Below are 23,115 nucleotides of genomic sequence, written 5' to 3' on the forward strand. Positions count from 1 at the left end.
CTTTCTATACTCTAGGTTTGGGCGTATCAATCTAAATATTGATACTATCGACACTAAAGTGAGTATTGGTATCGGATCGATGCTTTTTGCCATTTTTGTTCCATGTGTCCATCTAACCACAGATGCACAGATCCGATATAAACATCGGTATCGGCCACCTGATACAGATGAAAAAAAATCTAGATTAGTATCGGTGACAATGTTCCCGATCCATATGGGCAGATCTATTCAGTCTAATTCTACGCTTTGTGCTCTGAGCGACGTCATTCTTTATTATTTATTTTACATTGTATTTAAAATTCCAAGTGGCACTTTCTGAACCACTTAAAAGTAGGTTTGTTGCAGTTTATCTGTCAGTTTCAGTTTATTAATTTACTTTACATTGGCTGTTTTGCTTCTATTTGTGCTGACTGAACAAATCAAAGTTTTAACATGTTTGACCAAGCTTGTGAAGCTACTGGTGTATTTAAATGAGCGGTGCTGGTGGTGAGTTATGTAATAAATTGGTCAGAGTTGATGGGACGATGGATGGAGTTAAAAGCAATACTGAGGAGGAAAAGTCGAGGATTCTAAAGAGGTTAATGAACTTCTACTTCACAAGAATGAAATCAAAGTTCATCTTCCAACAGTTCTCGTATTTCTGGATACAGAATCAAACAGCTATCCGCGCTCCGTTGCTCAACGTTTGTTTGTTGGATCGCGACCAAACCTAAATACTCAGCCTGTCAATCTCTAGAGAACTCGTTATCTTGTCAGGCAGTGATTTTGGTACATTTGCAACTGTTCACTGTGTAATGTGTTACCTTCAGCTGCTGCACCAACTTCGCACCCATCTCACCCCTGTCGCACCTCTGTGCACCGCACGTAGATCTCCGCATTTAGCTTGATCCGGAGCCTGGTGTGCATCCAGAGCCTGATTCACACCAAATCAGGCTCCTCTGAGTCAGTGAGTTCTAAAAAGACTTTCAGTTATGCCTTTGCCTTCAGGCCTCAACAGAAAGTTGGATTTGACTTCTGAAGTGGCAAGTCAGAAGCTCCTGCGAATCAGTGAGTGAAACCGGCTGGCATTGTGCAAGTCAGGAATTTTGGCAAAGATGTCTGTATTGTTCAGTCTCTTGAAATTCTTCTGCAGCTGTTTTCTTGTCAGACAGTTTTCTTGGTTGTGCCTAATGTTTCTATTAAACAGAAGATAAAGCATTTAATCTTTAAGCTGCGCCCGACTTCACCTCAGCATTGCATTTTCCAAAGGCAGGAGGAGGGATTATGAGACAGACATCTATCTATCGACACATATCATTTTGAACCATCTGTAAATAAACAAGGGAATTTTCTTTTCCATCCGGGGTTTCTATTGCAGTCGTAGACAAAACGTTAAATTACAGAGCATGATACCTGCTTGTTAACTCCACTTTGTGGCAGTTACAACAGATAAATGCAGGTCTACCTGAGAATCAGTACTCTTTCCCATGAAAGAGTACTGATGTATGACACTGTCAGGATAAATTATTAAGAATGTTGTTTTTTTTTGCCTGTTTGAATTCCTTCATATATTTCCAAACAACTTTTAAAAAGGTGTCTATCACACACTCTAATCTAAGTTATGATTTTTTGCAGTTGCAGGTTGGTACTTACAGTTATATTTCATAAATTAAAATATACCTCCTAGAAATATATGTATCTTTTAGCAGGAATTAAAAATGCTTTTCTTTAAAATTTCTGTCTTTAAAAGAGTTTTTTATTGGTCTGATGTAATATGTTAATTTTAAATGTCATGTCATGAAATGTAAGCAAAAATTCACCTTAATTAACAGAAATAAAGGCTTTCAAACATCCATTTGAGTATCATTTATCTATGTAATGTATTTCACTCAGCAATAAAGTTTCTGAATTAATTGGGCATTTCAATAATATTCTACTTATGGAAGTATAACCAGGAAGTGCAAATCAACTTTGATTCTTCCATATGTGCATCGCTGAGGTCAGACACTGTTGTAGGACCAGGTGATCCTACTCCCAGTTTCCTCTTTTATTCATCCTACAGGTGATTTATTAGCATCACTGTGCATGAATGTGTTCATTCTCAGGTTGTCCAGGTCAAATTGAATCAGGAGTAAATGGGAGAGTTACAGTTTTTCAGGAAGGGATATTTAATAAACAAATGAGTCAAACATTTTAGCTCAACGCTAGCTTGTTTAGCTCATCTGTGTCTCTTTGTTTGTGTGTGTGAAGGTATCGATTTAAGAAAAGAAAAGAAAAAAACAGGCATTTTCAACTTCATCTTTCAGTGTCTGCCAGGTGTTCAGTATCATTGTGTGTTTTGGACTGTAGCACAAACGTCTCAGTGACACAATAAAAACTCATGCCAATTCTCAACTGTGGTGGTGCAACACTAACAAGAGGGTTAGAAGTGACTTCATTTTCCAACGCAGTCTAAATGATCTGCTTTAACTTTTCATCCCCCCAAATCCCTGAATTTAGATCCAACTGTGCAAAAAAAAAAGCCGATAGTACTTGTGTTTCTGCTGCCAATCAGATGGTAATTTTAATTGATTCATTTAAAATGACAAATTTTAATATTGCAAACAGGGTAAAGGGTAAATTTAGGGATGATGCTAATTAGATACACTAGTCCATGAAGGAATATGTCAGAGTCATTGTACCGTTTGATGACAAATATATTAACACGTTATAATATACATACCTATAATCGATATTGTCACCTTCTTTAAAAATATGTGGCCTAAATTATTTTCTTCCAAAAGTGATTTTGACAAAAAAAAAAAAAAAGAAAAGAAAAAAATCACCATCTCTTTCTTTCCAAGATATGCTTTAGGCAATAAATATTTATTTTTGAGGGGGCAAAAAATGACTTGGGCTATTATTTTGGGAAGGTGACGATATGCTAATTGGTAAGCATCTCGTCATTTTTTTCTCTAGAATGTACACACTTCAAACATCATCCTTTTCTTTTAGCAGCTGTGGATGCAAAAATCCTTAACTCCCCCCGGCTCCCAGAAAAATAAAAACGAGGTAAATCATTCATTCTCCAGAACAACATCCTCCTCCTGCTGCTCTCTTTAAAGGCTGTTTTTGTTGGCTCTGCCCTCAACTGAAACATCTCCCTCATCAGGTTGGGTGAGTTTCTGCTGCTGCTCTTCTAATTAAAACGCATAACTGAAAAATAAAATAAAATAAAATACATAACTACTCTTTGATCCCACCAGCATGGCAGAGGGTCTCATTCTTTCTCCTGAAAGTGGTTTAGGGTGGTTTAGGGTGCTCCTTTATATACGGTCGGGTTTGACCTTTGACCTGAATAATAAGCAGCATTCTCCACATCCCAACCTTCTCTTTCTCTCTCACTCTCTTATCTCTCACTATCTATATCTCTCTCTCTCCCTCCCCGTCTGTTTATCTTTGTGGAAGCGGCGCCGTTTAGTTCCACTCACTGGAATTACATGTCGGAGTCATTCACTCATTCCAGTGCGGTGAGTACGCTTAATACTTTCTCTGTTTTATTTGCTTTTGCTCTTATTCATTTTCGGTGTTGCTGTCGCTAATTTGTACAGTTTATACACACGCTCCATTTTAATAACTTGTGTATTCACTAGCTGTCATTTATTGCACAACAAGAATCCAGTAGGTGTGATCTGGTGTTTTAATGCTCCACAAATGATCCATTCCAGCAGGTTTAAGAGCTGACATCATATTAATTATGCAGTTTAAGTTTGTCAGCGTTTTCTTTTTATCTTATTATTGGCGTTAGCTATTTTTAACTTCTCCTCAAACACCCACAGTTTTAGCCAAAAGCGTAGTAATTGCATTCTTCCTATTTAGACCTCTCTGTTTACTTAGTGTATGTTTTAAGAGAAAGCATCTCCATGCATTGATCTGTTATGACAACTGTCTTTTATGTAAGGATAGATGCAACAAAGTTGGATTTTTATGATGGAAGAGTGGAAATTCCCACATAAACCATAAACCCCTGCCATAAACCTAATTGGTGTTAATGATAGCTGGAGATATTTGTTATGAGTGTCTCTGGGGAGTTTATGTGCTTTTCTGAGCGATAAATCTAAGTGAAATGTTTAGCTAAGTCACATAAACATCACTCCTGCAACAATATCTTAGCAACCATCATAAAAGGAAAACTTTTAAGAGCAAAGGGATTATGTGTGACGTATGGAGGTCACAGCAGCTGATAAAAATCAAAGATGAACTTAACACAAAGCAGTGCCGTGTGTGTGAAAATGTAACCAACATGTGTGTGTAAGGTAGCAGTCTGAAGCCCTTTTTCTGTTTTGGATCTTTAATGATATACAGATAAAAAAAAATGTTTACTGTTGAGCAAGTAAAGTCAAATATGTATAATTTAGCAGTTTTAATTTAATGACTTTTGTGTCACATTGGTAGCTTGAATTTGCCAGTTTGGGCAAAAAGTTTGAACACCACTGATGTAGAGGAAAGAAACCACATCGTTTCATGCAATATTGGCATGAAACGAGATGGTGGCTGCATCACGCTGTGGGAATTTGTTTCTTCCGCTGGGAGGGGTGGAGTCGATTGGAAGATTTTTGGGTTCGATCCAGGGCAAAGCTGGATGAAAACCTCCCAGAGACTGCAAATGACTTGGGTTAAAATGTCATTTTAACCTAAGTTAAAATGACATTTTAACTTGGGTTAAAATGACATTTTGATTTTTAACTGGATCAAAATCCAGTTAAAAATCATTGGAAAGCATAAATATTGTTGTTTATAGATATTCTCCAGCCAGTCTTAGATTGAAGTATTTCACTGAAAGGAGAGAGGAGACATTTCAGACTCTAGAACTGATCACTTCAGACTTGCAGCTGTAACCGAACCAAAAGTTAACTGTGTAATAAATGGCAATACTTTGAAAAAGTTTTCTTTTTTTTCAATCTAGTTTATTCAACAATAATGCACTCCTTTGTGATTTTCTATTAGAAAAAGGAAAAAAATGACACTAAAATATGTTGTGGTCTGTGTTCAGGACATGATACAATGTACAAAAGGTCCAGAGTGTAAAAAATATCCAAAGTATTCAAATCAAGTTGTGATGAAGATCGACTTTCATTTCCTTGAAAAAGCGAGCCACTTCGAAAACTGGAAGAATGACTCCAAGAGGAAGTTAAGAGGATACAAAAACTAAGATTCATTGTTCTGTTTTCTTTTGTTGCTGCTGTAAATCTTTGCCAAACTCTGAATCAGGCTTTGAGAGGGAACATTTTTTAAATGTTTGGTCAGATGCCAACCAGCTGCCAGGACTTGTCTGTCTTTCTGACGGCTCCTCTGCGACCTCTGCACCACAACAGGACTTCGAACTTTTAGTTTAATTTTTACCCCCAAAGTAATGATATGCCAGCAGATTAAAACTTGATGTAATGAAGGCTAAGGTTCAGAGAGAGTGATTTCTGAAATAGTTGATAAGTTTGTCTTTAGATGTGCTGTATGTGTAGATTTGTTGCAAACACTTTTTGAGTGGCTGAAACTTACGGTCACATTTAAATACACAAAATCTAACCAAGTATTTTTGTCTAGTTTCTAGTGTAAATATCTTTTTACACTTAAAATAAGACAAAACTAACTTCTAACTAACATTTGAGCTTGTTTTAAGTCAATAATTCTGTAATATTGATTTAAGAAGTACTAGTTCCACTGGCAGATCATTTCACTTATAACAGGAAAAAAAGTCTTATAAGAGAAAAAAGTCTGCCAGTGGAACTAGTACTTTTTCATCATTATTAAGGAATTATTGACTTAAAAAAGGTTACTTTTAAGTTAGTTTTGTCTTATTTTAAGTGTGCTAAATTATTTGCACTAGAAGCTAGACAAAAAATACCCAGTAAGATTTAGTGGTTTTGCAGACCATATTCAAACTTAAGCAATAATACCCTTGAATAAAATAAAAAAATATAGAAATCAGAAAAAACTCAGTATTTAAAACACTGTGATACTTACTATCAAGTTAAACATTCTGTTTGTTTTTAATACTGATGTTTTCCCTGGGATAAATCTTTGTATTTTTGCCCTAATAAGTAATTATCAAACAGTTGCCGGAAACATAGCAAGAGGAAACGCAAGTGAAAGAAAATGCATCGTTTGATTTTCATATCTGTTTCATGGTTCATCAGTGTTGTGGTACTCGAGATCGGTCTTGGTCTCGAGTCCGGTCTTAAGACCGTTTTCTGATGGTCTCGGTCTCGTCTCGGACTCGACCGCATTTGGTCTCGGTCTTGTCTCGGTCTCAGGCGCTGAGGACTCGGCATTTTATTTCAAGACCAGTCGAGACCGCAACTGTGAAAATATCACTAAACGTGCAGCATACTGTCCAGTTTATTTGTTAACATCTTTGTTTTCAGTGGATGCAAAACTCACCGATTAAAATCCAAGCAACTACCTGTTTCTGTTACTCCTCCCTCCTGCTCCCCTCCCCACCTTTCACTCGCGCGCGCGGCGCTACTCCCTCCTCCCTCCTCCCCCTCCCCACCTTTCACTCGCACGCGGCGCTCCAGGACATGCGCAGTGGTTTTCTCTCAGCGGCAGAAAATGTTTGTCTAATCGTCAGTAATATAATAGCGCTGCATAAATAGTAAGAAATCCGATGGCCAGAGCTAACTCAGCAGCGCTTCGCTTTCAGAGACGATGGGGACAACGTCTAACTATTTTCGTCACTTAGAAAAGTAGCTCAAAGAAGGTAAGCTCCGTTAACGTGATGTTAGCAAAGCTAGCTGCAGAGACACATAAGCATTGTAATGAAAAAAAGTCACTCACTGTCTGAGTTATTGTGCGGAGATGTTGACTGTCTTGTCGCATATATGGGACAACGCTATGTCCAAAAGTCTGCAATATAGTGATGTGACATTCGGAAACAGTCGATTCTTCTCCACGGCTCTTTACTTATAGATAGGACTGGAGTGTCACTCACTGAGAGCCGTTGTTCTATCAGATAGCCATACGCTGTCAGAATAGCATACATGCAGTGAGTACCATGCCTGCGCATGCGCATGAAGAAGTCCGACCGTCAGAGGAGTTGTCAGTTCACCACATGCAACAAGTTATGACGAAAATAAGTCATTAAATTGTTTTCAATGATAACTATATAGATATACATGTGTTGTCATGGTTTCAAAGTGTATTTAAAGCAGGTCTGGCTGCAGCTGGAGTCAGCTACAACACACGCCCGTGTAAAACTCACTTAACCGCTAAGTCAGGACGCCATACAACTGTTAATATCAAAGTGTATGACGATCTGCGTCATGATTCTATGTTGCTAGCATACATGCAGTGAGTACCATGCCAACACATGCGCCTTAAGAAGTTCGACCGTCAGTGGAGTTGTCAGTTCAGCATACGCAACAAGTTATGACAAAAATAAGTCATTAAATTGTTTATAATATGACATAATATGATAACTAGATAGATATACATGCGTTGTCATGGTTTCAAAGTGTATTTAAAGCAGGTCTGGCTGCAGTTGGATGCCATACAACTGTTAATAACTGTTAATAATGATCTACGTCATGATTCTATGTTGCTGATTAAATAAAATCATATGGTAATGACAGCGTATGCATGTCTGAGCTAAACGTACGACTATCTGACAACGTATGCTGATCCGACAGAACACCGTGAGTTTGTGCTAAGCGTATGACGATCTGACCTGACAGAACACCTGTTCTTTGTTCTTGTAATGCTCTGTGTGCACTGCATCATTATTTTATTTAATTATGTACGTTGATATTTAAATTAACAAATAACTAAAACACAAGAAAGAAAGGGCATGCACTCTTTGATTGTTTTTGTTCAAAGTGGCAACTGTAATGTCTGCCATGGTGTCAGACTACCTGGCTTCATGTACTGGGATAGAGAGTGAAAACAGTCACGATGAGCGCCTTCTGTTTGGTTAATTCTTGCTTGTTGCTCCTTGGTCAGTGTTGGTAGTTGAGCGTTATTTACCGTCAGGGCATTGCCTCAATTGCTACAGTGGGGAGAACAAGTATTTGATACACTGTTGATTTTTCAGGTTTTCCCACTTGCAAAGCTTGTAGATGACTGTAATTTTTATCATAGGTACTCTTCAACTGTGAGTGATGGAATCTAAAACAAAAATCCAGAAAAATACAATGTATGATTTTTAAATAATTAATTTCCATTTTATTGTGTGAAATAAGTATTTGATACACCAGAAAAATGAAACTTAATATTTGGTACAGAAACCTTTGTTTGCAATTACAGAGATCAGACGTTTCCTGTAGTTCTTGACCAGGTTTGCACACACTGCAGCAGGGATTTTGGCCCACTCCTCCATACAGATCTCCTCCAGAGCCTTCAGGTTTCGGGGCTGTCGCTGGGCCACATGGACTTTATGCTCCCTCCAAAGATTTTCTATTGGATTCAGGTCTGGAGACTGGCTAGGCCACTCCAGGACCTTAAGATGTTTCCTACCGAGCCACTCTTTAGTTGCCCTGGCTGTGTGTTTTGGGTCGTTATCATGCTGGAAGACCCGGCCATGACCCATCTTCAGTGCTCTTACTGAGGGAAGGTGGTTGTTGGCCAAAATCTCACGATACATGGCCCCATCCATCCTTCCCACAATATGGTGCAGTCGTCCTGTCCCCTTTGCAGAAAAGCATCCCCAAAGAATGATGTTTCCACCGCCATGCTTCACGGTTGGGATGGTGTTCTTGGGGTTGTACTCATCATTCTTCTTCCTCCAAACATGACGAGTGGAGTTTAAACCAAAAAGTTCTATTTTTGTCTCATCAGACCACATGACCTTCTCCCATTCCTCCTCTGGATCATTCAGATGGTCATTTGCAAACATCAGACGGGCTTTGACATGCGTTGGCTTGAGGAAGGGCACCTTGCGTGCACTGCAGGATTTTAATCCTTGACGGCGTAGAGTGTTACTGATTGTTTTCTTTGAGACTGTGGTCCCAGCTCTATTCAGGTCATTGACCAGGTCCTGCCGTGTAGTTCTGGGCTCATTCCTCACCTTCCTCAAGATCAATGATGCTCCACGAGGTGAGATCTTGCATGGTGCCCCAGACCGAGGGAGATTTTCCGTTATTTTGTATTTCTTCCATTTTCTAATAATTCCACCAACTGTTGTTGCCTTCTCACCAAGCTGCTTGCCTATTGTCCTGTAGCCCATCCCAGCCTTGTGCAGGTCTACAATTTTATCCCTAATGTCCTTACACAGCTCTCTGGTCTTGGGCATTGTGGAGATGCTGGAGTCTGATTGATTGAGTGTGTGGACAGGTGTCTTTTATACAGGTAACGAGTTCAAACAGGTACAGTTAGTACAGGTAATGAGTGGAGAACAGGAGGGCTTCTTAAAGAAGAACTAACATGTCTGTGAGAGCCAAAATTCTTACTGGTTGATAGATGATCAAATACTTATTTCACACAATAAAATGGAAATTAATTATTTAAAAATCATACATTGTATTTTTCTGGATTTTTGTTTTAGATTCCATCACTCACAGTTGAAGAGTACCTATGATAAAAATTACAGTCATCTACAAGCTTTGCAAGTGGGAAAAACTGAAAAATCAGCAGTGTATCAAATACTTGTTCTCCCCACTGTATGTTTAATGGTGCAGACAGTGGTGGTTTCTTACATGAGCAATATGGGCAAATGCCCAGGGTGTTATGTTTTTAGGGATGGCACGAGACCATCACACATTTTAGCACAGAAATGGAATATTTAATATTGGTAAAATGTATTAAGTATTTAATATCTAGGTGTTTTTTATGGGAATATGGATCTTTCAGATTATTTTGAGAAGCAATTTCGATCATATTTTACATTTTATTGTATCATGTAGCGTGGACCGCTGGTCTTGGTCTTGACTCGGTCTCGACTTTCATCGGTCTTGGTCTTGACTTGGTCTCAGACCCTAAAAGTCTTGGTCTTGTCTCGGTCTCGATACACTCTGGTCTTGGTCTTGTCTTGGTCTCGGGTTAGGTGGTCTTGAACACAACACTGTGGTTCATATTAAATTTCTTCTTCTTCGGAAAATCCAACTGAAGGAAATTAAAAGTGTTCAGAGGGGCCAAATTGGTAAAAGTTGTTCCTTGCCAACATGTCTTTCGAATTTGGACATAATGTTGTTCCATCCCTTGATCAATGTGTTACAATTGTGTGGAAAGATGAGCACAGAGAAAACTTTACAGACCCCTAAAAGATCTACTTCCTTAGATCACTTGTTGGTGGCATTCGGTGCAGTCTGTCTTTTTTGAAGCACTAGCTAAATGATGTAGCTGTTAGCTACTCTTATTTGACTGGTTAAAATATTACATTTGCCTTCTACTAACTTAAATTTTGCACTTCAAACCAACAAAACAAGCAGTATTAACAAGATGATCTGTGGTTTCTGCTAGTCAAATGAAAAACTTTTGAACTTTTGAAAAAAATATAACTTTTAGCTAGTTAGCTTAGCTTCCAATCAACTGTTTTTAAGCTCACATTAAAAAGAGTCATTATGAAGAACGTTCATCGTCTTTCAATATTAAGAGTTCTAAAAGTCAGAGTATAAGACTAAATTGGTCTTTATCACACTGTAAAATTATTAAAATTAAACTGGAAAACACAACAGATTTCTCCTTGGCATTAGCCTATCAAGCAACAGTAAGACCCGGAGAGTATTTCCAACAAATTGGAAATACAAAAATAAATCTGCTTAATGGAAACAGGGCAAATTCTGAAAAAATAAAGAACTCACATTTTTGCACTAGGATGCAGTGGTCTTTCGGCTGGATCAAAATGTTTTTTTAATTATTTATTATATAAGCAATCTTATTTATGTGTGATTTTAACTACATTTCTTGTTTAATGGAAACACCACAATTGTGAACTTGTGTTTTTTCAACATTTTTATGCCAATATGTCCTGTTTTCTCCAGTCGTTCAAGGCAAAGGCATTCAAAGATGTCCTCCCTTTGGATAAGTTTGAGTCTGTTGTATCTCCTACAAGACAGCGTTTCATCAGATGCAGGTAATATGCTTTATTTTATTTCTTATACTTGAAGAGTTTAACAAGAATAGCTAATCAAAATGTAATAATAATAATAATAATAATAATAATAATAATAATAGAATTAATGCATTCTCTCATTTTGCTATTTGTCTTTGTTTAGTGGTGTCGCTGACTTGCCCAGAGACAAAACCAGTCCAATCCGGTGCAACAGTTACAGTAAACTGTTCAATAAAATGGAAAACTAACATGAGCTGTAACGTTACAAATTCCTTTATTAACACAAATGGCACCACCACTAAATGTGGAATTACCTCAGGAATGTACAGTTGTGCCTGGGATAACTCCAATGTGAACCTGACGATCGTTGAAGTAAAAGAGGACAATATCACAGTTGAGATTCACTCTAACTGTGGTTTGGCTTCTGATCTTATCCAGGTGCATGTCGACGGTGAGTTACTTTCGGCATCTAAAAGTGTTTTCTGTTCAGACATGAGAGCAAATTGTATTAAAATATGTATTCACTTTTCTTTTCAGGTATTCTACTCGCAACACCAAAGTCACCACGTAAGATCAACCAAGAAAAAGAGGCCCAGCCCTATCTGATTCCCAGCATACTTGGTGTTTTTGCAATCATTGTTGTTGTGACCATTGTGTTTATTATTAAATATTGTAAAAGGAAATCACAGCAGAATGACACAACACAAGGATGCTCAGGAATCCTTTTGAAATCTCCATAAGAAATGAAAGAGAGTTTTCGACCTTTCATTCTTACAGAACTCTTTTGTACGGACATTGGTCAGATGGTGGCACGTTCACTGATCTGAAACCGGAACTATTAACTCTTTGTGAGTTAATTAATAAAGCTGCTGCTGGTGGCAGCTTTGTGTACATGTATTGTGTACATATCTGTGTGTACAGGCTCTTTATCCATAGAGTGATTGAGTGCTGCCTCGCCAAATTTAACACGGTTAAGTGTTAATGTTTTGTATATGCATACTGCATTTGTTGTAAATGAAAGGTATTCCTCATTGTACTGTTTTTATTATGAATTAATCTACTACTTCCTTTCAACAAGGGCCATTTACCGTCTTGAGACACACATTCATTTACTCAGTTTTCTTAAGGTGATTCACACTAATGACCCACAGTAAAATCTAAATCTATTCACGTTCGATAGCTACTTTCACATGGCATAGTTAACATATCAATTTATGGTGTACATTGAAATCCCATTACATTAACCTTGTCTGGAGGATATGGAGATCAATTGGGAGGGGAGTACCACCTGGCACTTTCCTTGATACCCAAGAAGTATGAAGTTTGCAACAATGACCAAACATCAGTTTGCATCCAGTTTCTATGGTAACCAGTGTTGGGTAGGTTAGATTAAATAATTAACTGGTTCCCAGAAGAAATGACCAAAATTCAAGTATATCAGTGATGTAACTAATTCAATTACTTTAACCATGACATTTAATTAATTACATTTGTTTATTTTTGGGGTCTGTTATAGGCGAGGGGGGCACTTCTACAGTAACTTCTACAGTTCTACAATGATATGTAGAGATGGGAGCTTCGATTAGACTAAAAACTTCAGGATGTATTTTATCAACGAGACATTCACACGTCTTGAAAATACTTATTTATCTTGAAGAAGCCAGTTTGGGATAACTCACATTAATGATGACTGGGAGGATGCAAATCATTACACTTTCTTTTTTACAACACATCTATTCAATGTAAAACCGTATTCAATCAATTCTGCTTCCATAGTGTTTTTGTGCATGACATCATGACGAGGTCTGATAAAAGAACAAGAGCTAATTCGAGTTGGAGCTGTGAACTTAGATCAAAATGTTGAAAATTGGTGAACTGTGAACATGAATCAGTTCATTTTAACCTGAGGGAACTTCATTCAGAATCAGACCTTTAGAAGGATGAACTGGGAATAAACTCAGCACAACAATGACACAAATACCATTTATTTCAGCAGTCTGAGTATGACATCATTCCACGTCTAAGTCGAGGAAGCATTGGGATTTGCTAACTGTGTTAGCAAATCCCAATACTAACACAGTTAGCATTGGGATTATGTATTGCTTACTAATATGCAATACACACCAATATCAATGTATTTCTGTTTTTTTATGAAATTAAACACTAGTGTTGTTACTTTGTGTAAACATCACTAAAGTTATTGTGTGTCTATGATGAATTTGTAAAAAAAAAAATTTAAATATAAACAGTTTTGATAACTTTTGCTATCCAGCAGCCATATTGTTTTTTTTTTTTATTTGAGCAGTTTCCAAAGTAAGAAATCGAACTTGGTTGACATTTTATTACAAGTGCCATAGAAATCCCCCTCTGAATTCTCCTTCATCGATTTTCACTCGTTTTCCAGTTTTTAACAAGAAAAGTTTGAAGTGATTCCCAGAAAGAGCTTGATTCCCTCCAATCTGTGTCAGACTGATGAGCTGAGAGGAACTTAAGATAACAACAACAGAGAGCTAATCTGATCATCTCACTACTCCCAACTTCATTTTGTTTCATTTTTATCTCAGAGGTTTATATTTTGAGGTTTATATATTCATTGATTAACTTTAAAACAAAACCACATCAGCTGATACAAATACCTCCCTCATAAAAGTAGTGCATCTCTTTTGATTTGGTTGCTAAGGCAACAGAAATGTGCTAAGCTAAATTGTGCTCAAGTGGTTTTGAAATTCAAGTACTCTCTTTATTTTTCATATTTCTCCATCTTCAAGTAAGTCAATCATTCAAAGACAATCGGCACATCTGTTGCAAAGCTGAAAATTAGTTTCGCAAACAAAACGTCACCCAGCAGCAGTGTGATTTATGAAGGCACAAGTCAGGGCAGGTATGATGTGGCATCCAAGATGAGGTGTGACATCCTCACGCGTCGTTATGCAGCAAAAGCAAATTTTTACGAGCTTTATTGCATCTAAACTTAGCATTGTCACTCCTTTGGATTTACAAAGGCGGTTGGTCCCAATCAGGACATTTAAACGTCAGAGAAAAATGCAAAACTAGTCACTTTACATAAATACTAGAGTTAACCGCAACAACATTCAAGATTTAAATTTGTAAGCATTAAATTATTTTCTAAAATGCCGTGTTAGTTTTATGTCAGATGTAACAAGAGTTGTACATCTTTCAGGATGCTTCACCAATCAGTTGCGTTTACCTCTGACCCAATGGGTGTCATTTCCTATTGTTGGCTCATGACCCCTGACCTCAACTTAACATTTAGAAAGTGTTCTTGGTTGTTTTTTCACCTCATATGTACATAAAGCAGAAGCAGAACCCACCTGGAGGGACTTTATAATTATCTCTAGTAGACATTACAGCTGAAACAAGTGCATACCAAAAGTTTCCACTGTAGGAAACAGCTTGGTCATTCAGACGTACGTGGATGTAGTAAAAAGGAAAGCAAAAGCAAAAAGAAAGAAAAAAACCCCTAAGCAGGGCAGAACAAGGAAAAGAAACAAGCGAAAAAACAATAATTATCATGATCTGGCGATGAACAAATGAATACAAGCAGGTAGCAATTTGTAAATGAGGCCAGGCGTGACAAAGCTGCATGAAGTTATCAAGAAAGACAAGTTTTACCAAAGCCTTTGCATTCTGACGCAAGATGTAGAGCAGCTAGAATAAACTGGAATGACACATGATAAATGTAATTGTGACACAACTCAGACAGCACCAGTTAAACGTACATAAAGATGAAACAAACCAGAACATAAAACTGCAGATGTTGGCTTGCTAACAGGCCACTAAGGCATAACAAGCTAATTTCTCAATATATAGTGAGATTTGATGCTAAAAGAAGACGCATATATAATTCATTACCTTCAGGAAGGAAGTGCCATTCCCTTTACAGATCTAGAAGACACGTGTCCAACCAGAGACCTGTTCTACTGGAGCTCTCTTCGGGTCAAAGGTCATCTTCACTTTAGGCCCAAAAGTGCTGAGGATGGGGAGTTGTATGGAAATAAATATTCTGTGCGATCTTCTGCTTTTTACTTATTAACAGCACAGTAAAACATCATCAGTGTAATTTATTTTGACTCTATGGTGTGTTGATATTTTCTGGTCTGATGGATGTGGCTTACAACACAATTTGACCCGATGCAGTCTTTCTCAGCTGTGTAATGTGACGCTTCTATAAGTACAGCTCTGATTGGTTTATCAGTCCCTGATGATGACTCCTCTTCCTGAACCACTGAGAGCTGTGATTGGTTCAGGGAGAGGAGACTGAGCAAGCCCATCAATGGACTTGGCTCAACTGGTCACCCTGTTGGATTCAGTGGCCACAAACAGTTTTGTTTGCATCTTAAAGGTGCGGTAGGTTTAGTGTGATTTCCAGGCACACAGTGTCCTTTTATACCACAATCAAATGACTATGTTACCTTTAGTTGGTACAAAAATGTTGTATAAATCAGATATGATCTAAAAGACATTTGACTTGGTAATTTAACGTCCTGAAATTAGAAATTGGGCCTCTGTTATTTGTGACATTACAAGCAAAGGGGTTTTGAGACAGGTTTTTCAGACACCAAAAAGACATTTCATTTATTGCCAAAAACTAGCTGGGTGTTTTTTTTTTTTAAGTCCTTGTGCTGTTTTTGAAGAACTATAAACTCAAATGGAAGTACGAAAACACGCAAAATTTTTATTTTGTATAATAGGTCCCCTTTAAATAGTTGTAACACGTTTAATCCCACTGGTAACAATTGTTGCCAGACATTTTTTTCTAACTTCTGGAAGCTCTAAAAGAATTGTTTTGACTTTTGGCAGCTAATTGAAGTTTTAAAAATAAAACAATAGAGTGTCTACTCTAAGCAATATCAAGTTCATGCATCTAGTGTGAAAAGTCACATGACCAGACCTGTTTACTTGGAAGTATACTGATGTAAACTGATGTGACGCTGGAGGTAAACATCAGTCACAAACCTGTACAAGAGGAAGTCATTAAAATATTTAAATAAACAAATATGAATAAAATATTTTGTACAAATGTTCTTTCAAGTGTCTTCTGATACTGATATGTAAAGAAAATTGTATCCCTTCATTCATCTTTGGATCATAAGAAAAGTGAATGTTAAGCATGGCAACAATTGTTGCCGCTGGCAGAATACATAGACATCACTGTGCCATGTGTCAGTTGTTTTCCTGTTTATTCTCTAAGCCTTTCTGTTCACACACAGCTTATGCTCAGATGTTTTAGATCAGTGTTTCTCAACCCCAGTCCTCACCGCTCCCCTGCTCTGCATGTTTTAGATGTACCTCTATTCCAGAACAGCTGATTCAAATGACTGAATGACCACCAAGTACTGCAGAAACCCAGAGATACAATTCATGTGTGTGGCAGAAGGGAAATACATAAAACGTGCAGGACAGGGGGGCGGTGAGGATCAGGGTTGAGAAACACTGTTTTAGATCTTCTAGACATGAAGGAACCTCAAAATGATGTCTAATACATCACTGTCATTCCAAGAGTTGAACTCTTCCCAACCCCACCACCACACCAGGGAACAAGAGACACAGGTGGGAGTGTGTTAACTAAATTAACACACAGAAAACCAAAATCTCACAGTATCGTCTAGTGGTATTAAAAGTTAACACAGAAGAAAATAGCATGGAATGTATTAACAGCAAAAGCATCATCTGGCTTACTGTCTTTGTTTCCAAAAGAACAGCAATGTTCAAAAATAATGCGTAGTGCAAGAACAACATATAGAACAACTTGAGGAAATTGAATAAAAATAAAATTGTGCAAAAACAGACAAAACTAAAACAACAAAATATTAAGGAAATACAATTACTGTTTCAGCAGTTGCCCCTATGTTGACCTAATCCTGTTGTCAATTGGTTGCTAATGTTGATTTGTAAAATCTTCTCAAAGATTTTGAGAATTTGTGAGAAAATAATGAGCAGAAAAAGCAATGAACTGCATCTATAATTCTTGAATAAGTCGGTGAGTTCCACCTTGACTTTTGCCCTGCAGACTAGTGATAGTCTGTATCACTATTCTGCAGGGATACATGTTGATAGTGAAAACTTCAACCATCGTGCCTTTTGGAGTAGGAAAAGTTCTCCTTAAAAGGCAGCGGTCCTCTGATTTTCTTTTAACTTACCAGTTAGATAAGTATGAGTTGCAGACACAGAGGAAACAGCAGGTACAGAGGATTGGAGTCCCAGACTTGGCTCTGTGGAGGATGGAGATGGACGAAAGAAGGAATACATTAACACATATTCATGACATACTTTGATTAAATTAATAGATCAAAACTAAATATATAATAGGTGAGTGTTTCTCTCACATGATGCATTAGTTGAGCCTAAGAATGTGGACTGGTGTTCTGACTCCAAACGATTTTGTCAGTGCTCCTAGAGACGTTTCACGTAACTTATAAGTTTATGTAAAAATAATGTTTGTAAATTATCATGCTCACAGCAAACAATATAGCTCCAACTATTGCATAGTAGCTCATCGATATATCAAGGTAGTTAGCCTGATGAAAAAGCATTTTGCTAGCAAGCCATACATTCAGGAGTTTTAATTAGCAAAATCGCCCCTATGAAGACAAAACATAAAAAAAATGTATGAGGTCAACCACGAGAATCAACTCATTTAAATTTATACAAATACAAAGAGGCTAGCATAAATTTTTGGCTGGTTAAATGAACAGTACACGATCGATATCAAGCTATTTTCCATTAGCAGCTACACAAATCTTTTTTGATAAACATTACCAAGAGACATGCAAATATACCTTTATTTTGTCCCCCCCCCTCCAACCCCCACCCCTCTTTTTCTTTTCTCTGCCTCTGAAGGATAAGTCATTTTTTTCGACATTTATTTTGCTGACTTGTCTTCCACTGGTGCATTGAAGGTTTGGATATTACGGGTGAAGCGTGACCTACCACTAGGGGGCCCCCAAGAGCAATTTCTTTCTTTTTTCACATGTAAATATAGACGCAAACTGATATAATCTGATACTGGAATATTGGACCAACTTCCGATATCAACCCTAACAACCTGATTTGTTTGTCTTGTATAATATTACTGCTTCAATTAGTGTAGTTCTTTACCATTCGATCATTTATATTGGAAAGTTGCGCAATCTTTCAAATACTGCAAAAATCTTCTGATCATTCTTCAAATCTGGATCATTTAATGGGAGGAAAAGAATCCATCATTCAAACTAACTTGTTTGATTATGAGACTGATTTATATACAGAGTCTCACATTTCTTTTAACTCTCCTGCGGTCTTAAAAGATGGGGTTTATATTTTTTTATTTATGCTAGCGGAACAAGTCAGAGTTGGGCTAATGACAGCGCCCTTGTATGTATTATTTTCATCTGGTTCTTTTTAGAAGGGATACGGGAGATGGGAAGATTATGTCATGATTTACTGAATGGTATTTGATATTTGAAATTTGTTCTTTGTTTAATTATTTCTAGCATATGTCTGTAGTGCTTTTAGTATTTTTGACCTCTAAAGAACTTTGTTGTGCAACAGGCAGCAACACTGTTTCCGTCAGCCAATTCACACGGCAAATTACAATGAGTCATCTCTAATTCAAACTTTTTATATTATCGTGTGTACGTGCGTGCGTGTGTGTGCTTGTTTGTAATACCTTGTGGGGACCATTTTCCTGACAGATACTACGTTGTGGGGACCTACTGCTCCTTGTGGGGACCGAAGGTTGGTCCCCACAAGGGGAGACCCTGTTTTGGGTCAGGGGTCAGATTGAGGACTAAGGTGTGAATTGAGTTCTGATTAGGGTTAGGATATGGGTAAGGCTTAGGCTGTAGACATGAATGGAAGTCAATGGAAAGTCTCCATAAAGATAGCCACGCAAAAATGTGTGTGTGTTTATGTTGTTTTGTTTTTGTGCCAACATGCCATAGGACCGTAAATACCTGCCATCTCGCTATGTTAACCTCAGGGGAATTGGAAGCGGACTCTGTCGAGGGTTTCGAAACATTATTATTCATCAACTGTGAATGATATTTTTTAAAATGCGTGTTAAGGGAAATTAATTTTTCTGTTTTTGGCTGTTGTCCTCAATATTGTTCCTTTTCCGGCCTATTGAAGTTTCAGAAGCTTCTAATATTTTTAAAGCGTGAGCCCGTCGAGATTCGTTTCCGAAAGCAGTGACTTTTTCTTTCAGGACATTTTTAATGTGTTTATTAATATGAGCCCCAAATGATGAGTGACGGAACATGAAATAACGAAGTCGACAACAACAGTTTTCAGGCTCTTTGATCGACTGCAACACAGCATAAACACTCCCACACACCCCAGTTCGTACCCAGAGTCATGAGTTTCCTTCGCTAGCCACAAATGAGGCGTTCGTGCGACAGTCGTCCCTGTCAGTCTCAGAGGTTCTCGCAGCGTCTCCTGTGCGTGTGGCAGCTTGCCTGCAGCCCCTGTTGCGGGATGAAAGCCAAGTGGTGGAGCTGCGTGTTGGCGCTGCTCTGCATGCCTGCCGAGGTGATGCCGAACACCCGGACAGGTGAGTTTGTTTACGCTCGAGTGAAGTGGGAACGGTTGGGAATCTGACGAAGGTTAATGGCTCAGATTTATCTTTCGGTGTGGTGTTGCAGCTGTTGCATGCTTCATGGTTCGATGCTGAAACAGTTTTCATCAACGTGCACCAGCTGCTACTTTCTGTATTATGTTGCATTTGCACGTTGTCTTGGAGTTTGCTGTAATATTTTATCTTATATCAAATCATAACGTGTTTTAATTGGGATTCTCTGAACAACCCAAAGTTATGCATGATTGTCAAGTGGAAGAAAATTATGCATGTTTGTTTTTAGCAGGTATAAAATGGTAATATGCATTTGTATTCAGTTCACCTTACTTTGATACCCATAAAAAATTAGAGCAACCACTTTGTCTTGAAATGTTACAAAATAATAAAGCACAATTTGAACATCTAACTTCATCAGGGAAACAGCCAAGGTAACTCTGGAGGACCTGCAAAGATGCACAATTCATTTAATAGAGTCTGATGAGATGAAAACTGTTTTGTGGCTCACACAACAAATGTAAGCTTTATAAAAAATATATCTATATATCTATAAGATGTTTAATCTTTGCAACAAGTCATGCAGGGGACATCACAAACATTTGGAAATAGGTGTTCTGGGTCTTAAAAGATCGAATTTGAACTTTTTCTCCTTTGTGGCAAAAAAAAAAAAAAACTATCTACGCATCACTTCTCAAGACGTGACACTGACAGCAGAACCACAACCGTAAATGGACAACAAGAGCTACAAGATCAAGTTATATTCATGTGTTAAAAAATGGAGCCACAAGCCACAACAGAGGCTAAATGTCACTGCAAGACATGAATACTGAAGTCCAAAGATGCTGTTTTCGCAAGAATGGTCAACAATTGCAGTTTCTATTTATGCAAAGCGTTAGAGAGTCCAACCCCAAAAGACTTGCAGCTAAAATTAAAGTTGTTCTATAAGTACTGACTCAGAGCGAGTGCATGCAAACGCACACCAGACTTTTCTTTGTCATTTTTTAAAGATCATTTCTAAAATCTTTAGCAAGGCAGTGTATTTGGTCCTCCTTTTTTCTTTTTCTTTTGTCTTTTCATATCCAAAGAGTTCAGATGTACACCGGAAGGTTTGTAAAGGCTGAAATTGCATGAGTGCATGAAATGTTATAAAATATCATTACTTTGAGTGGGCCTGTCACAATAACCGATAAATCAATTAATCACATGATCATTTAAAACAAGCTCAATAATTTAAATTGCCCTGAGTTATTATTTTCCTCTTTTCTTCTAACCCTAACTTCTGGGACAATTTATCGTCCAACTAAATTTGTTATCGTGACAGGCTGAGACTTTCATCTCAGCCTGTCACGATAGGCTGAGATGAAAGTTGAGCTGAGACTTTCATCTTTTTTTAATAAATTTACAGAATTTTTTTTTTACACATCACTGTACGCCTTTATATATATATATATATATATATATATATATATATATATATATATATATATATATATATATATATATATATATATATATATAACCCACTAACTGTCTCTTCCTAAATGTTTAGATGTCAGTCCATGAGGTATCCCCATGACTGATAAGGGATTAAAACCATTAATCCATTGACACCATGATGTTGACTTAGTCTCTAACAGTTCACCTCTTTCTCTCTGGCAGCTCCCCACAGACCCTTGACCATTTCCAATGTGTGGATCAATTCGTCACTTGAGATCAAATGCTCTGCACCCCAACGAAACCCTTTTAGCCTCTCTCTAAAACGTCGCTTCCTTGGAGATGAGGAGATTCTGCACCTCCACTTTGACAATGAAGCTGCCAAGAACACTACAGCTAATACATTTACAAACAGAATTAGCATAACCAAAGAGCAGCTGGATGAAGGACTCAGGTATAAGTTTAAGCTGTCCCTTCTGGAACTGAAAGACACAGACTTGTATTACTGCATCTGGGACTACATTGAAGAATCATACAATAGAGTTAACTTGGAGAGCGATGGGATTGTCATCATTGTCAGAGGTGAGAGGAAATGTGCTGTTTACTCACATCAGACAAATTGCAACGTTACATATTATTCTTTATGATTTTTTTTATGAACTCTCATCGATGAAATGTATGATGCAAAGAAACTTGACTTAAAATGCTTGACTTATTTCCTCACAGAGGGCGGCCCCGAGAAAGCATGCAGCATCCGCACCGTAGATCTGACCCTGATCTGCCTGAGCATCGTGGCATTTACCAGCATATTTCTAATGTTCATCTGCCTGATGATCGTGAGGTGGAGGAGGGTACGTGCGACCTGCACCAGATGAGAGTTTGAAACTGTGTTCATAGTAATCGGACCATCTTCGTCTTCCAACAGTTTAAGAAGAACTTCACGCCTTTCAGAGGTTACGCCCCTCCCTTGCCTCCGAGACCCTCGCGGCCTTCGCAACCCCCCAGACCCAACCAGCCTCGGAACATCTACATGCATCAGCAGCAGACTGTCGATCAATGCCCCTATATGATGACATCCACACACGACTATGGCATCTTTGGCAATCTGTGATGCTAAGCGCTGATACGAACTGATGATAAAATCAAATTTTTGCAGCAAGGGCATCTGAAAAGCACTCTGGCTGGAAATAGTTAGCGGAACTGGTTAGCTTTATGCAGTGCCTTTCACTTCCTTGACATCTAATTTACCGTTTTTGTCTGCAGAAATGTGTCTCAGCTACCACATCCTGGATGAAGCGAGAATGTACAGGTGTGTGTGCGTGTGTGTGTGTGTTTGTGTGTGAAAGAGCAAGCTTTGTTTGTGATGGAAAACTGCAAAGTTAGCTATGTTTCCATTTCTGCTTGTTGTGCAGGTTTCCTTGACCCATTAAGAATTCAAATGTACTTCAGACTCTCATGCAATTATTTTTATCCTGTGTATATAATGTGTATTTTTGCTTGTTTTAATATGTGCAATAAATGAAAAATGTTCAAAATCATGCATTTGTCTTGAAGACTCCTGGAGTCCATGCTTTTTTAAGTTTCACTGCACATCTGTGCTCTGATCAGGTTTATTGTAAAAAATAATTAAGCAATCTGCTTTGAGGGAAAATTTTACTGAGAAGCAAGCATCAACTGGAGGAGATTATGATCAAGAATGGAAATTATGCTTAATTTTAATAGCAAAAATCTGAAAAGACATGGAGTTCCACCTTAGATCACAGTTATGTACTTGGTTGTGCTGGTCTGTCACATAGAATCTGAAATAAACACATTGAGGTTTGTGGTTGGGTTGTGACAAAAAAATGTGGGAAAAAATGTATAGATTTGAAAACTTTGCCACTACACGAATTAATTAATCTACACTATATCTGAATCTCCTGAGTTTCGCATCAAAACAGTCTGTGGCAGATAAAATCATGTCCTTCTGAAACAACAATGATAAAAATAACTTCCGTCTTTATTTGTGCATTCCATTCCTACAGGGAGGTTGGAATTCAACTCAGTAAAATCAACTAAAAGGTTTCCTGAAAAAGTAATATTTAGAAATTGTGCGATTAGTTTAAAAGTC

The 23,115-nt window shown here is 37.8% G+C and overlaps 1 protein-coding gene and 1 long non-coding RNA gene across 2 annotated transcripts; both read left to right on the forward strand.

Annotated features, from left to right (window-relative positions):
- Positions 1 to 1,956: 1,956 nt before the first annotated feature.
- LOC106927030 (uncharacterized) lies at positions 1,957 to 16,027 on the forward strand. The gene is made up of 4 exons (XR_015766379.1): positions 1,957 to 3,488; positions 10,929 to 11,020; positions 11,163 to 11,450; positions 11,537 to 16,027. It is a non-coding gene; the product is annotated as an uncharacterized LOC106927030 (long non-coding RNA).
- A 3,332-nt stretch (positions 16,028 to 19,359) lies between these two features.
- Positions 19,360 to 22,543, forward strand: LOC106927028 (uncharacterized). The gene is made up of 4 exons (XM_015002315.2): positions 19,360 to 19,550; positions 21,231 to 21,587; positions 21,732 to 21,856; positions 21,931 to 22,543. Exons 1-4 carry the CDS (start codon positions 19,379 to 19,381, stop codon positions 22,114 to 22,116), a joined length of 840 nt encoding a protein of 279 aa, XP_014857801.1. The 5' UTR covers positions 19,360 to 19,378; the 3' UTR covers positions 22,117 to 22,543.
- The last annotated feature ends 572 nt before the right edge of the window (positions 22,544 to 23,115 follow it).

The sequence above is a fragment of the Poecilia mexicana genome, unplaced genomic scaffold, assembly GCF_051168715.1.
Source record: "Poecilia mexicana isolate PSO_F unplaced genomic scaffold, ASM5116871v1 scaffold_19, whole genome shotgun sequence".
Classification (NCBI taxonomy): domain Eukaryota; kingdom Metazoa; phylum Chordata; class Actinopteri; order Cyprinodontiformes; family Poeciliidae; genus Poecilia; species Poecilia mexicana.

What these genes read in the sequence shown, in the direction of transcription:
- LOC106927028 (XM_015002315.2), top strand. Translation starts at nt 19,379, where the DNA reads ATGAGGCGTTCGTGCGACAGTCGTCCCTGTCAGTCTCAGAGGTTCTCG. An exon ending in GATTGTCATCATTGTCAGAG is followed by an intron (nt 21,588 to 21,731) that starts GTGAGAGGAAAT and finishes ATTTCCTCACAG; the next exon opens with AGGGCGGCCCCGAGAAAGCA. An exon ending in TGATCGTGAGGTGGAGGAGG is followed by an intron (nt 21,857 to 21,930) that starts GTACGTGCGACC and finishes GTCTTCCAACAG; the next exon opens with TTTAAGAAGAACTTCACGCC.